At 41.6% G+C, this 14,193-nt stretch overlaps 1 protein-coding gene across 2 annotated transcripts in view; it reads right to left on the reverse strand.

The window, feature by feature from the left end:
• EPSTI1 (epithelial stromal interaction 1) overlaps positions 1–14,193 on the reverse strand; it is an 87,876-nt gene that overhangs the window by 25,318 nt on the left and 48,365 nt on the right. For both annotated transcript variants that reach the window (XM_032402950.1, XM_032402951.1), the window contains 2 exons: positions 10,389–10,482; positions 71–154 (listed from right to left, as the gene is read on the reverse strand). In XM_032402950.1, the coding sequence (XP_032258841.1) occupies positions 71–154; positions 10,389–10,482 (178 nt within the window). The remainder of the gene's footprint in view (positions 1–70; positions 155–10,388; positions 10,483–14,193) is intronic.

The following is a 14,193-nucleotide window of genomic DNA, read 5'->3' on the forward strand; positions in this document are numbered from 1 at the left end:
AGAAAACCTTCAAAATTATCTAGTCCTACAAGCAAATAATTAGCAGTGACTAATAGGATCTTGTGAATACCTTCTGATGTTGTTCCTCCTTCTTCTTTTGCAATTTTTTATTTTCTTCTTCCTTTAGAGAATCCTTATAAGCCTGGCTTCTGGCCTATAAATGTATAGGGAAAAAAAATCATAGGAAAAAGCATCAGCACAATATACTAGTCTGCCTGCCACGGGACTGGTTCTAATAACTCAACCTCTGTATCAAGCATACAGTAAGCTCTCCGTACACACTCGCTTACTGAGTGATTTATGCATATGTCTGAAGATGTCCCTGGGGATATATAAAAACAAGGCTAGTATAAGCATAATCATCCAGCACATTTTAAAGGATGATCTAAATGTTTGTTTAATTAAGCTTAAAAATATCCCCTCAGAGATAATCAACATAGTTTATTCTTCTAGTGATAAGGATTTGAAAAACATATTTAACTTTCCTCTATTCCAAGTATATTCCAACTAACTAACAGCAGTTCTAACTAGACTCTGGTAAGGAGAGAGAATGGAGATGAAACTGGACTAAGAATAAGCCCATCAAGGAGGAGGAAAATCTATAGTTTTTACCTCATTTACAATAGCATCAATGCATTAAATTGCCAGGCATTTATTGCTATTACTTTATTTAACCCTTAAATTCTATGAAGTAGGTATTATCCTCATTTTGTGAATAAGGAAATGGACTTGGGTATGTGAAATAACTTGATTGGACCACAAGGCCAGAATGGATCTCCAATTCCAGGTGATCAGACTCCGAAGCCCTGAATCTACCATTCTCCTCCTTGCCTGGAATATCCCTCCTTCAACACTTCCTACTCCTTTGCTGCTCAGCTAAAATGCTGTCATATTCAACACATATGGAATTCAACATATACGGAACTCAACTAATGGCTTACACATGTAAATTCTGGAAAGTGGTCCCTGCCTAGGAAAGATATTGCTTTCAAATAAAGCTATATTCTTCTGTAAATTATATAGACTCTAAGTAGCTGATCAGTTAATCTCAGAGACAAGCAATAGAGACGGTGACTTTAGAAGCACTGATATACCTACTGCTCATCAATGGTATCCTATTAAATAGCCTGTCAACTGGTGACTGATACCGCAGAATTCCAGAGATGCATTTCTTTCTAAGTCTTTGCATCCTTCATTGGTACCTGAAGCTCATTTTTATTTCTCAGAAGGAAAACAAAGGCTGTTCAGGAACACAAGAGTCATTACTTCTGGCTGAATTAGAGCCTCAAGGGGCAGCGTTAGGAGAACCAGCACACACAGTAGGATGCCCTCCAGTCCCACTGACCCAGCACGACAGGGTTTCACACACTGGCATAGTGACCATGCCTTCTGGAATTTATGAGGTTTCAAGTATTTTGTCTGTTCATTTGTCATACACTTTCCCTGTTCACAGTGATTTGTAGCCTACCCTCTGTGAGGCAGAGAGGGCAGCCTGATAAGCTAATATGTAGGAAATGCCATTGTTCCCATAAAACTACCAGCAGCATCATGGCAGGACACTACATATTTCAGGCCTAGTTCTTTGGACTAATAACCCATAAAGCTTATGAAGGCTGGTCCCCCCCCTTTCCTTACTATAATTTTTCTCAAGCACTTCTTAATTCATTCCCCCATTTCTGTCACTATAAAAACCCACATTCCATCAAATAATAAGCTCTTGCCAGGAAGGGAGAGAGGCCTTTGGAATGGTATCATCTACAGCACTACTAATTGGAATAGTGGAACTCCAGATGTGTTCAGAAAGCGCTCACATATTCCAATCCTGCTTCATTAAACGGGCAAAAATATCCTAGGATTTTCTCTTATCTAAATCCTAAACACAAGAGAACTGTGATAAGACACTGAAGGTGAAGAGTTGTTCTCTAATGACCCCTTCTTTTTACATTAGAGAAGGCTAGTCTTTATCACAAGTATTCCATATAAGACCTGAAAGAAGGAAATGGACCAGGGGCACACATCTTCTACTCAAGAGATTAAAAGGAGTAATAAAATATTTAGTTAAAGCAGATATGATGATTGAGTGAGAAACCTAAATTCTATTTGTATAACTTCCTTTTAAACCTAACCACTTTATTGGTCTTTTATCAGAATACGGGTCCTAGTTTTTTACTCAGAAAAAAACACAGTGATTAGACACAAAGTGTCATTTTAAAAAGGCCACAGAAACTGGGAAGTCACATGGCTCCTCAACTATGAAGAGTTCAAAGTTACTCGCAATCCTAATTCTTGCTTACCCAGCTGTGATTCCCAGGCAGGACAGGAAGTTTCTGTTCAAAAATAATGGGGGGGGGGGGGGGGACTTTTGATCACGATTTTTCTTAGTTCTAAATCCCAGCAATTTCTGTCACTGTATTCACATGATTTTTCTATCACTAAATATTAATATAATATTAATACTAAATTTTTGTTATTCAACCAAAATATACATTTTTACTCACCCTGCCCCAAAAGTTATGCTTATAATACATACATTCAATAAATAATATTTAAGCCTCTATGTGCAAGCACTTTGTAAGACATGATCTCAGACCACAAGTGCCTCATAGCCTAGTGTGGAAGTCAGACAAGATGACTGATGATTACAGTACAGCATGATGGGTATTATGGACAGAAAAAGCTAAAAAGCACATTTAATTAAACTGGATCAGAACACCTTCTTGGGGTGTCTGAGTGGCTCAGTCGCTTAAGCATCTGCCTTCAGCTCAGGTCATGATCCTGGGGTCCTGGGATCGAAACCCACATCAGGCTCCCTGCTCAGCAGGGAGTCTGCTTCTCCCTCTCCCACTCCTCCTGCTTGTGTTCCCTTTCTCTCTCTCTCTCTCTCTCTCTCTCTGTCAAATAAATCAATAAATAAAATCTTTAAAAAAAAAGAACACCTTCTCAAAATGGGTTGACACTAAGTTGCGTTTTAGAGAGTAAGCATGAATCAGACTAAGCAGGGGGAAGGGCACTGTGTGAACAAATGAAAAATAGCATGGCATTAGTTTGTTAGGGCTCCCATAACAAAGTACCACAGTCTGGGGGCCTTAAACACACAGAAATTTATTGTCTCACAGTTCTAGAGACTAGAAGTTCAAAAATAAGGTATCTGTAATGTTGATTCCTTCCGAGGTCTGTGAGGGAAGGATCTAGGATCTCCTTGGCTTGTAGATGGCCATTTTCTCCCTGTCTCTTCACATCATCTTCCTTGTAGATATGTCTGTCTCTGTGTCCAGATTTCCCCTTTTTATAAGGACACCTGTCCTGTTAGATTACAGCCCACCCTAATGACCTCGTTTTATTATTCTCTCTATAAAGACCCAATCTTCAATACAGTCACACCCTGAGGTACAGAGGGTGGGGACTTCAACAAATGAATTCTGAGGTGGGCGTGGAGACCACAATTCAACCTGTGACGAGCAATTAAGTTCCCATTTCAAGATGGTGGAGTAAAAATGTTTCTGTGCCATCCTTCTCTCAGAAATTACCCTGCACAGAGGAGAAAATGAATCAAACTCTACATTCAGAAACCAAGATACCCACAAGAAGCTGGCTTTCTCCACAGAGCAACGTGAGGGCCCAAGAAGGACGTGACAGCTGTCGAGGACGACAGATGGAAGATGGGAAAGTGGCTATTCCTGCTCCCACCCTGAAAATTCAGCCACTAATTCTCCCAACACTGACAGTAAATCAGAAATGTATTCTCTGGATAAACTAAACCAGGCACACCTAGCACGGAAGGCCACGGTGGTCAAATCCCAGTTGGAGAGTGAAAGGACTGTATAAAATCCTGCATACTGAGTAGTGAGCCTCTGGGCCCCCTTCTTTGAAGTTTTCCTCTGCTCCCTGCACCGGGTCCTCTGAGGGCTAGAAGGTGATATTTTATCCATGAAACAAGAACAGGCTGCTATTTTTATTTTTTTTTAAGATTTTATTTGTTTATTTGACAGAGAGAGACACAGCAAGAGAGGGAACACAAGCAGGGGGAGTGGGAGAGGGAGAAGCAGGATACCCGCCGAGCAGGGAGCCCGATGCGGGGCTCGATCCCAAGACCCCGGGATCGTGACCTGAGCCGAAGGCAGACGCTTAACGACTGAGCCACCCAGGTGCCCCACAGGCTGCTATTTTTAAGAAGCAACAAAGAAGAAAGAAGGTCTTGAAAAATAAAAATATCTTCCCTCCCCCCACAAAAAGGCTGCCCATAAAATATTTAGAAGATAGTCAAGAAAACATGTGAGATAACAGAAAAAATATGTGTACATACACACACACACACATACACACACGTGTGCATCTCTGCCCCCGTTCCTGGCACAGACATCCTAAAACCTTTGTAGTTTCCTAAGTATTTCCTAAGTGATAAGAGCATTAGGAGCATCTCTTGGTTTCATATTTGTCTTTGACCCCATCCCTCACACAGGGCTCCTAAACCCATATAAATTCCTAAGTGTTAAGAGCATTACAGCATCTTTGTTCTAATGAGGCTTGCTGGATGGGCTCCAGGATGGGAACTGGTCACCAGAAAGACCAAGCCATGATTAGAAGCTTGGAATTTCCCGACCAGTCCCCTCCAACCCTCCAGAGAGGGGAGAGGGGCTGGATATGGAGTTAATTATTGATCATGCCTACATGAGGAAGCCTTCATAAAATCCCAGAAGTATGAGGGTTCTGGGAATTTCCAGGGAGATGAACTCATCCACACTGGGAGTTTGACCCTATCCCAACCCACAGGGACAGAAGCACCTGCACTCAGGACACTCCCAGACCTCACTGTATGTATTTCTTCATCTGGCTGTTCATCTGTATCCTTTATCATATCCTTTAATAAACTGGTAAACATAAATGTTTCCCTGAGTTCTGTGAGCCACTCTACCAAAGTAAGGGAACCCAGGAAAGGAGCCATGGGAACCCCCGATTTGTAGCCATGTTTGACAGAAGTTATGGGTAACCTGGGAACCTACTTGCAATTTGGCATCTGAAGGGAGGGCAGTGTTGTGGAACTGAGCCCTTAACCCCTGTGGGAACCTCCAGGTAGGTAATGTCTGAACTGAGTTAAACTCTGGGACCCCCAGCTGATGTCACAGACTTGGTTGGTGTAAGGAAAGTTCCCACACATCTGTTGTCAGAAGTGTGTGTGTGTAGTCACAAGACAGGAAAGGAGACACTCAGGAGGGAAAGGACAGGAGATTTGTCTAACCCAATACACCAAGAAGGAGAAAAAAAGGTCAAAGATAAATTAAAGGAGAAAAATATTTTTTTTCCACAAAGAAGAAAATAAATCCAGGAGGCCTAGGATTTCAATAATAAGAATTCCTTAGAGAAAATGAAGGGAAATAAATCAAAGAAATAACACAAGAAAATCACCTAGAACCAGAAATGAGTTTCCAGACTGAAAATGAATATAAATGACCCTCATACTAGGGTACATCACTACAAAATTACAGAATACCAGGGGGAAAAAAAGATATTAAAACATTTTCAGGGGAAGCGGGATAAAGCCCTTATGTATAAGGAATGAAATTCAGATTGCTTTGGATTTCTCAGGAACCAACACTCAAAGGTAGAATAGCAATGCCTTCAGAATTCTGAAGGAAAATTATTTCTAATTTGGAATACTTATTAGAAAATTACAAGCTAAGTGTGAGGGCTCAATAAAGATAGTTTCAGACATGCAATGACCTGAGCATGCATCTTCTCTTGGGAAGCCACTAAATAATACGCTCCATCAAAACAAAGAAATAAAACAAGAACATAGAAGACAGGAGACCCAAAAATCAGGGGACCCAACATAGGAAAACAAATAAGAGCAATTCCCCAGATGACCTTAAAACAGCGAGCCTCATCCTAGGCTGCACATTAGAATTACCTGGGGAGTTTTAAAAGCCCTGAAGCCCAGGCCACAATACAACAGGATCTCTGAGGGGAAGACCCAGGCATCAGTGAATTTTAAAACCCCCCAGGTGATTTCCGTGTGTAGATGAGGTTGAGAACCATTCAGTGAAAGGAAACTCCCAGAATAACAGCTGTGTAGGAGGCCAAATGAACAACCAGCCCCAGTTAAGGCAGAAGACTGCTGCAAGAGGGCTGTTTCCAGGAGGGAAAGGAACCCGAAACTGACAAGCTTTCTCACAGGCACAAAATGGAAAATTTTGTGGAAATTTGCATCAGAGACACTTGGTGGAACAGTCACAAAATCTGAAGGAAGGCATTCAAATAAATGTTCAGAGGAAACTAAGCCAATGTTAGCAAAATTTTTGAAAAGTTGTAAAAGAAAGAAAATGTAAAGTATACTAACTGGCTTGGCAGTGAGAAAAAATTTATGTAGTCATAGTAAGAGAAAGCATGAAATACTGAATAGTTTTATATTCGGAGAATGGAGAGGAAGGAATAAATTAACAAAATCTAAACTTGATTAGTCAAGCAATAGCAATATATACATTGGGTAGATGAATCCAAATAACAAACAGCTAGGAGAGTGTGGTGGGAAGAATAATGGCCCCCCAAAGATGTCCACGTCTCAATGCCTGGAAGCTGTGAATGTCACCTTACATAGCAAAAGGGACTTTGCTGAAATTGAGGATTCTGAGATAGAAGAGGATCCTGGATGATCCAGGTGAGCCCAATGTAATCACAAGGGTCCTTACAGATGGAAGGCAAGAAAGTCAAAGGGAAGTGATGTGAGGATGAAAGCAGAGGGTAGATGCAGCCACACGCTGGGGGGCCAGAGTGTTGGCAGCCAAAGGGAAGCTAGAAGAGGCAAGGAACGGATCCCCCCACCCCCCACCTTGAGCCTCCAGGAGAAGCCAGCCCAGCTGACACCCTGATTTTAGCTCCTTCATACTCAATGCTGACTTCTGACCTCCACATCTGTAATGGAACAAATCTGTGCATCTTAAGCCACTAAGTTCGCAGTAATTTGTTACAGCAGCAACGGGAAGTTTTTTTATAGAGGCATAACTGACATAACATTATATTAGTTTCACGTGTACAACATAACGATTCAATGTTTGTGTATATTGCAAAATGATCACCTCAATAAGCCTAGTTAATATCTGTCACCATACATAGTTACAAAATGTTTTCCTTGTGACTAGAACTTTTAAGATCTCTCTTAGCAACTTTCAAATACACAGTCCAGTGTTGTTAACTAGAGTCACATGCTGGGCCTTACATCCCCAGGACTTATTTTATAAGTAATGGGAAATTAATGCAAGGAGTTTAAAATATTGGGAGTGGGAAAGAGGTGGAAAGGGTGCAAGGGACACAGGTATTTCTTTAAGTGCTGACTTTTTTTTATTATGTTCAGTTAGCCACTGTCTAGTACATCATTAGTTTTTGATATAGTGTTCAATGATTCCCATAACACCCAGTGCACATCACAACACGTGCCCTCCTTAATACCCATCACCCTGTTGACTTTTTAAAAACATGTGGCACATGGATAAAAGTTAAACCAAACTGCACTAGGTCTTCTAAGGAGCGGAAGTGAGAGGAAATGGCTGGAAAGGCATGAGCCATGGAGCAGCGCCCCCCAAACATTAATGTGTACACAAGTCACCACAGACTGTGTTAAAATGCAGCTTCCTATTCAGGTCTGGAGTGGAGCCTGAGATTCGTCTATACCTCTATAGGCTCCCAGGTGATGCCCATACTACTGGTCCACAGACCCCATACTTGGAGTGGCAGAGACCTAGAGTCTATGTAGAGAAAGGTATCATGCAGGGAGGGAGGAGGGCAGAGGGCCGAAAGGGCTTTGTGCTTAAGCTAAAGCATTTTGACTTTATCTTTGAAGATACAGGGAGCCACTGGGCAGTGGAACCACAGAATGAGATTTTTTACATTATTCTTCTCTGTAGAAGAGGAGGCAAGAGGCAACAAAGTGGACTGGAAACCATTTAGTGTATAACCAGAAATATTCAATGTTAATGATTAGGGAAGGCATGATGATGCTGGGACTTCTGACTACACACACACACACACACACACACACACACACACTACAGAGAACTGTATCAATCCATGTGTAAGTAAACACTGCATCTTTTGTCTGAAGTTCTCTTATGTATCACTTAAAGGAATTTTCTTGTAGTCTTGATGGAATTGCATAGTATTTATTAAATTCCCATCTGCCCATGGAAAATCCACATTTAAATAAGTGTGATAAGAACAATTTTCTCAGAAAAGTTGCATTATGTTAAAATTGTTTTTTTTTTTTAACTTGAAACCTTGCAGCTCATCACACCCCATATAAATGGGTACCACACAGTGTTCACATTCCATACGTTGATAATAATTGAGGCAAACTGCTAGTGTCTTCTTTCCACATCACAAAAAGTGCCCTGTATATGTGGGACGTTCCTAAAGCGTCAGAAATGGTTCTGCAGAGCATTCTCAGAGCCATTCTATGCATATGGATTAGACAGAATGAGAAGAGTACAATATGGGTAAAAAAAAAAAAGTCACTTAAGTATATTGAACACCAACAAATTATTAATAAGTTTGGTGTTGAAAGGGGAGCAGCTATTGAATGCAGCTCATCAAGAACCATCCTGGGTGCAATGCTGCCCCTTATTTTCTATTAATAGCTCTGAGGATCGTGTGACTAATGCAATAATCAATCCACAGAAAACACAGCTCTGGGAGAAATGACTCATGTTTTGGACAACAATATTAAAATTCAGGATGATCTTGTTAAATTAAAGAAACGAGCCAAAAATCAATTGAGCAGGCACACACAGTTCTGCCAGGTGTTTCAGACCATAGGATTCAGGAAGCCCTCAAGCAAAATCAAGCCCATCCTGGCAGCCAAGCACCCAGTTGATAACGCTATCCAATTCCTGTCTTTCCTCCCCTCCCTCACAGCCACAGGGGATCTGGATAGACGTCAAGTACTGTCCCTACACAGGATTTAGCTCTACTACCTACAGCTTCTCATTCCTCTAGTGCCCTGCAGTGAGGGAAGAGATAACAGATATGACAGGACCTGTGGCAAATCTAGACTTTGGAACACATTAGAAGTGGACCAAAAAAATAAGGAACTTTTAAAATTTTGTAAGAGCATAAGGACCTTTTCCCAAGGAGTGTCATAACGTGTTCTTGACATTTTAAAACATGGTCACTAAAGAGAAAGGGGGATGAAGGAAATGAAGATCAGGTTTCTGTAATATCTTATTTACCTACCCAAACTCTGGAAAAGTGAACACTCTTGAAAACTTAAACCCATCTTTTCTTTCAACTACAACCCTTTCCCAGAGGCATCCTTAATTACACTTACTTTCTTGTCCCCAGTTACCTAGTCAATAACCAAGGCCCTGCCAATTTCACCTTCTAAGTGGTTCTCTGACCTGTGCTCTCATTTCCACCCTCCTACCCACTGCCCTACTTCATGCTTTCATCATTCCTCACCTGGACTAACACAGAGCCTCTTAGAGGCCTCTCTGCCTCTCTATTCCTTTAGAGCCATCCTTCACATGGTTACCAGTGTGATTCTGCTAAAATACAAATCTGACCTTGAACCTTCCCTAAAAATTTTTAGTACCTTCAGCACTCACAGAATGAGGTCCAAGTTCTCCAATCATCATACAAATTTCTGCAGTGTTCTGCTGGGAGCACCACAAGCTCCACGTGTGATGCATTTCTGGAAGTCTTGATGTCTGGGGGATGCTACCAGCATTTTGTGCCCAGGGGTCAGGGTTGCTAAGCATCCTGCAGAACCCAAGACAGCCTACACAATGAACTACCCCACCCAAATTGCCACCTGAACTACCCCACCCAAATTGCCCCTCATGGTTCTTGCATCCTTCTCTAGCCTTCTCTAGAAGAGTGAGCTACACAACTTTTGTTCCCTAACATAAGCTGTGCATTTTCTTGCCATTATACCTTAATTCTTGCTTCTATGTTCTAATTCCTGACACCCAGAATGACTCTTCATGTTACTGACTCATCCTTTAAGCTTTAACTTTCTAATTGTTATATGCTCTATACTCACCTGTTGACTTTATAGCTATGGTTTATCTCCTTCACTTAACTAAAGTCCTTCCAGGCAGAAACTGTATGCACTTGATAGACCTTATGTAAACATAAAAATTTGAAGGATAGAAAAATAGATGGATGACTAGGTGAGATCAAAGGCTTTTCAGAGGCTGAAAGGTGCCCATAATGTAGATAACAAGTACAGCATTATTTTATAGCTGAAGGAAGCAACAGTTGAAGTCAAAGTTTCAGATCAGATCATCTGCCTTTAGTCCCAACAATCTACAATATAAGGACACTCTATGCCCTTAGTCTTCATTCACTAAATGCCTCTTTATAAAGTACCAGATGGCAACCCTGCATGGCATTCCACTTACCCAAGTTGAAGACTGTGGGTCACGAAGAGCAATTTGACGGGTACTTCTGTCTGGCAACTCTGCTTCCAGTCTGCTCAGGAACTCAGCAGTTTTGCTAGCAGGAACACAAATACATGTTAGTGCCTTCATGAAAATAGAAATATTATTTATTGTGCCTTTGGATACTAGCCTAGCCTTTTATTGGGTGATGACTGAAAATCTCCTGAGTAGAACAAAAGGTGAGTTGAGAACAAGGTAGCGTAGAAGACCAAAACAAAATGCTATTGCAAGACCACATTCTTGAAGAACATTAGTCTGAAAAATATAAAATTGTTTGTGGAATGTGAACCTATGATTTCATATTTTCTACTTTGTGTAGTTTGACATGGAGATAAATGCTCTCTCAGATTCCACAGTGTGGGGTCCTAACTTCCCTTTTGAGCATTTAAAGCTTGACACTCGGACTTCACGACAGAACTGTGTTACACTGGGTCCCCTGTGACTGTCATTCCACACTGGTTTCACATGGCCCTTCACTTACTTTCTCCTCTCATTTCCCTCATGGCTTTGACTGCTCTCAGGATACATAGCCCCTCCAATGCAGTAATTCTTTACCACATATGGATCATGGACCACCTCCCCTTTGGGATTCTAAAAGCAGCAATGGGCCCTCTCTCTCCACACAGACAGACAGACCCACACACCTTTGCATTTGATTTGTACCTCCCATGGGAGTTAAGAAGTGCTGCTGGTCTGGCCTGCATTTCTGACACCTCTTTTTAGCTCAGAAAGATTGGCCTAGAAATATCCTCAGTTCTAATAAGAAGTTCTTTGATTTTCCCTTAAAAACTCAAACCACTGGGGGTGCCTGGGTGGCTCAGTCAGTTAAGCGTCTGACTCGGTTTTGGCTCAGGTCATGATCTTAGGGTCATGAGATCGATCCCTGAGTCGGGCTCTACACTCAGCAGGGAGTCTGCTTGAGATTCTCTCTGTCCCTCTCCCTTTCTCCCTCCCCATGCCCTCTGTCTCTCTCTCTCAAAAAATAAATATTTTTTAAAAAGAAAAAAAACCCAAACAATCACCCCAATTTCTCCTCTCCTCTATGTCAAGCAGAGCACACTAGCATTGTTTCCTAGCCCTTACTTCAATGACTTTCCCATGCTGCCTACCATTGATCTCTATTCCTTTGTCCTTTCCTCTTGTAATTTGTGGGATTTTTACCACTTTATTTCACATTCACAACCAAATACCTCATGGAGGCCTAATTTATATCGCATCAGCTCCTTGCAGCCTGCTTTCTGCCTGCCTCCTTCCCTCAGTTATCCCTCTTCTCCCCCCTAATATTTTAGTCCTACTGCTAGGATCCAATTCATCAAGCACTTAGGATGTGGGCATCAAAGGAAACGCAACTGGTCTGGTAAAAATAAATGGTATCCAGTGGAGGTAAAATCAAAACAAGGAATTCAAAATTAAACAGAGATGCCCACATCACTTCAAATAATTACTTAGATAGAACATGGCGTTTGAACAAGGTCAGAAGCTTGAGTTAGGAAAGGAAGAGCAAAAAGTTAAGCGATGTACATAACCCTGAGAAACATAAGGCTTCAGCAGTTGAGACAAACAGCCTCTCCATTTGTCTAGGATTGCTTATCTTGCCCAGAGTAGACAAGGAGACTAATGAAGTCGCAGAGCTGGAAGCTGCCCCACTGTCTGGGGCTTTATGAAGTCATCAGTCAAAAGTGTTAAAAGAAGAGAGTTGCCAGAAGTTGGGATGAGATTCCTGAATATCCTTAGCTGAGTTCAGACATAGGAAACGCAGTGAAAAAGAAACACCATGATAAAACAAGGAAGGAACTTCAGGCCAAGTTGACTGGCAGCCCTGCACTGTGTGCTGACGGTTGCTTTCTTAACTGTGGAGCCAGCCACTAGCCACGGCCCTTCTGCCAATGACCACTGCCCCACTTACGCCACAGGACTAAATCATAACAACGGTCACAGGAATACAAGTACGGGTCTGTGCAGAATGCGGATTATTCCCCAAGATTAAGTACACAAACAAGCCAAGTTCCAAGCTACTAAACTAACTGGTATTTCTCTACTATTAGTACAGTGCCTAGGTATATACTCTAGTTTCCATATATTGGCTAAACTGAATTGGGATCCTTGTAGGCAACCATGGTCATATTTAATAAAAATAAAATACACAACCTCCTTGAGGGCAAAAGTAGGAGAATTTCCTGGTGGGAAGTCCAACAAGACTAAGAACCCTGGACTGCAGCACTGAGTCACTTTTCCCTTGGAGTTTCTTGCCCTTTGTCATCCTGTGACTTTGCCACCTATTGAGGGGATGATCCTGTTTTGCTTTATCACTCTAACCCAAGCGTCAATAGAGGACTCCTTCCTTTATTCTCCACAGAACTGATGAAAGGATTACCAATAACTCAGACTTGGTTTAGATTTAGTTCCCTCATGTCCAACTTAAGACCTTCAAGCGTCCTTCCTGCTTGTTTTTAGGGTGATTCCTATAGCTTATCCTAAAAGGTGTCTTCAGGATAACCTCACTTCAATATAACCCAGTTGCAGCAGAGAATTGCTAAATGTCCAAATTCATGTTCTCCTCTTCTAGTCACACAACTTGACTATATTTCCTGGCCTCCCTTGCAGTTGAGGTTGGCCACAGGGTCGAGTCTTGACCCCGAACATGAAAGGGAGTGATGCATACCCCTTCCGGGACGAACTAATTATAAACTTCCCACACATGCTCCTCCACACGTTTTTCTCCTTCTCGCTGGCTGGAATAAAGATAACCCCCAGCACAAACTTGAAAGTTGTATACTGAAGTTAGGGAAGCCTATATTGGCTTGGGGCCTGCCTATATGAGTAGAGGGGGCCTCCACTTGAACTTGTTCACCCATGCTTTAAATGAGCCAGAAAAAAACCCCATATTACTCAATCTATATATATATTTTAAAGTCTATTACAGCACCTAGTGTACCCTCATAACACAACACAAAGAAATATATACAAGAGAATCATTTCTCCATTCAGGTGATCAATTCCAAAACTATAAGAGGTAGCCAAGAAGAGTTGAGGAAGAAGAGAAAAAAAGGATTCTCAAGGATTCAGCTAGGCAGCTTAGGTATTTCAGAACCTTCGTCGGGGGAGGGGAAGGTGGGAAAGGGGAAGAATCTGTTCATCCTTGAGCTTTGTCTTCCTGTCAGTTCTAGAAGCTACCTAGGCCCAGTGTATAAAAAAGTATGATAACCTTCCAGATGCTAGGGAGGGTGTCTTGCAAAACTGGTCCCTTTATAAATTGCTAATGGAAGGGAAAATTGATGTTACCGCTTCAGAGAGTATTTGACAATACTTAGTAGAGTTGAATATATGTATCATGTCTAGGTGCCTACTCTAGAGAAACTCTTGCATAGGTATTTAAAGACACCTGAACAGGGTCATTTAATCCAGCACCATTTGTAAGAGTCTCAGAGATAGAGAGAAGGAAGATAGAGGGAGCTGGGGGTGGGACAGGGGTGGGGGAGATGAGAATGGAAAGGAAGAAGGAAATGAACTAGATCTACATCAAGAATCAATATGGTTCAATTCCAAAAAACAGTATCCAGTGGGGGGAGGAGGAGAGTTGTGAAAGTATGATACAGTGATCAAAATATCTGAAGGACACAAACAACAGTCTGAATATATGAGTAGAGGGGGTTGTGTGGTTTCATATATATGTAATAAAGTTGGAAAAATGTACATGATGAGAAAAAGAAAAGCAGCCCAAGGCATCTGGGAACTGTTCTGACACATCTACACCTCAATGTTATTA

The sequence above is a fragment of the Phoca vitulina genome, unplaced genomic scaffold (genome assembly GCF_004348235.1).
Source record: "Phoca vitulina isolate PV1807 unplaced genomic scaffold, GSC_HSeal_1.0 scaffold5, whole genome shotgun sequence".
Taxonomy (NCBI): Eukaryota; Metazoa; Chordata; class Mammalia; order Carnivora; family Phocidae; genus Phoca; species Phoca vitulina.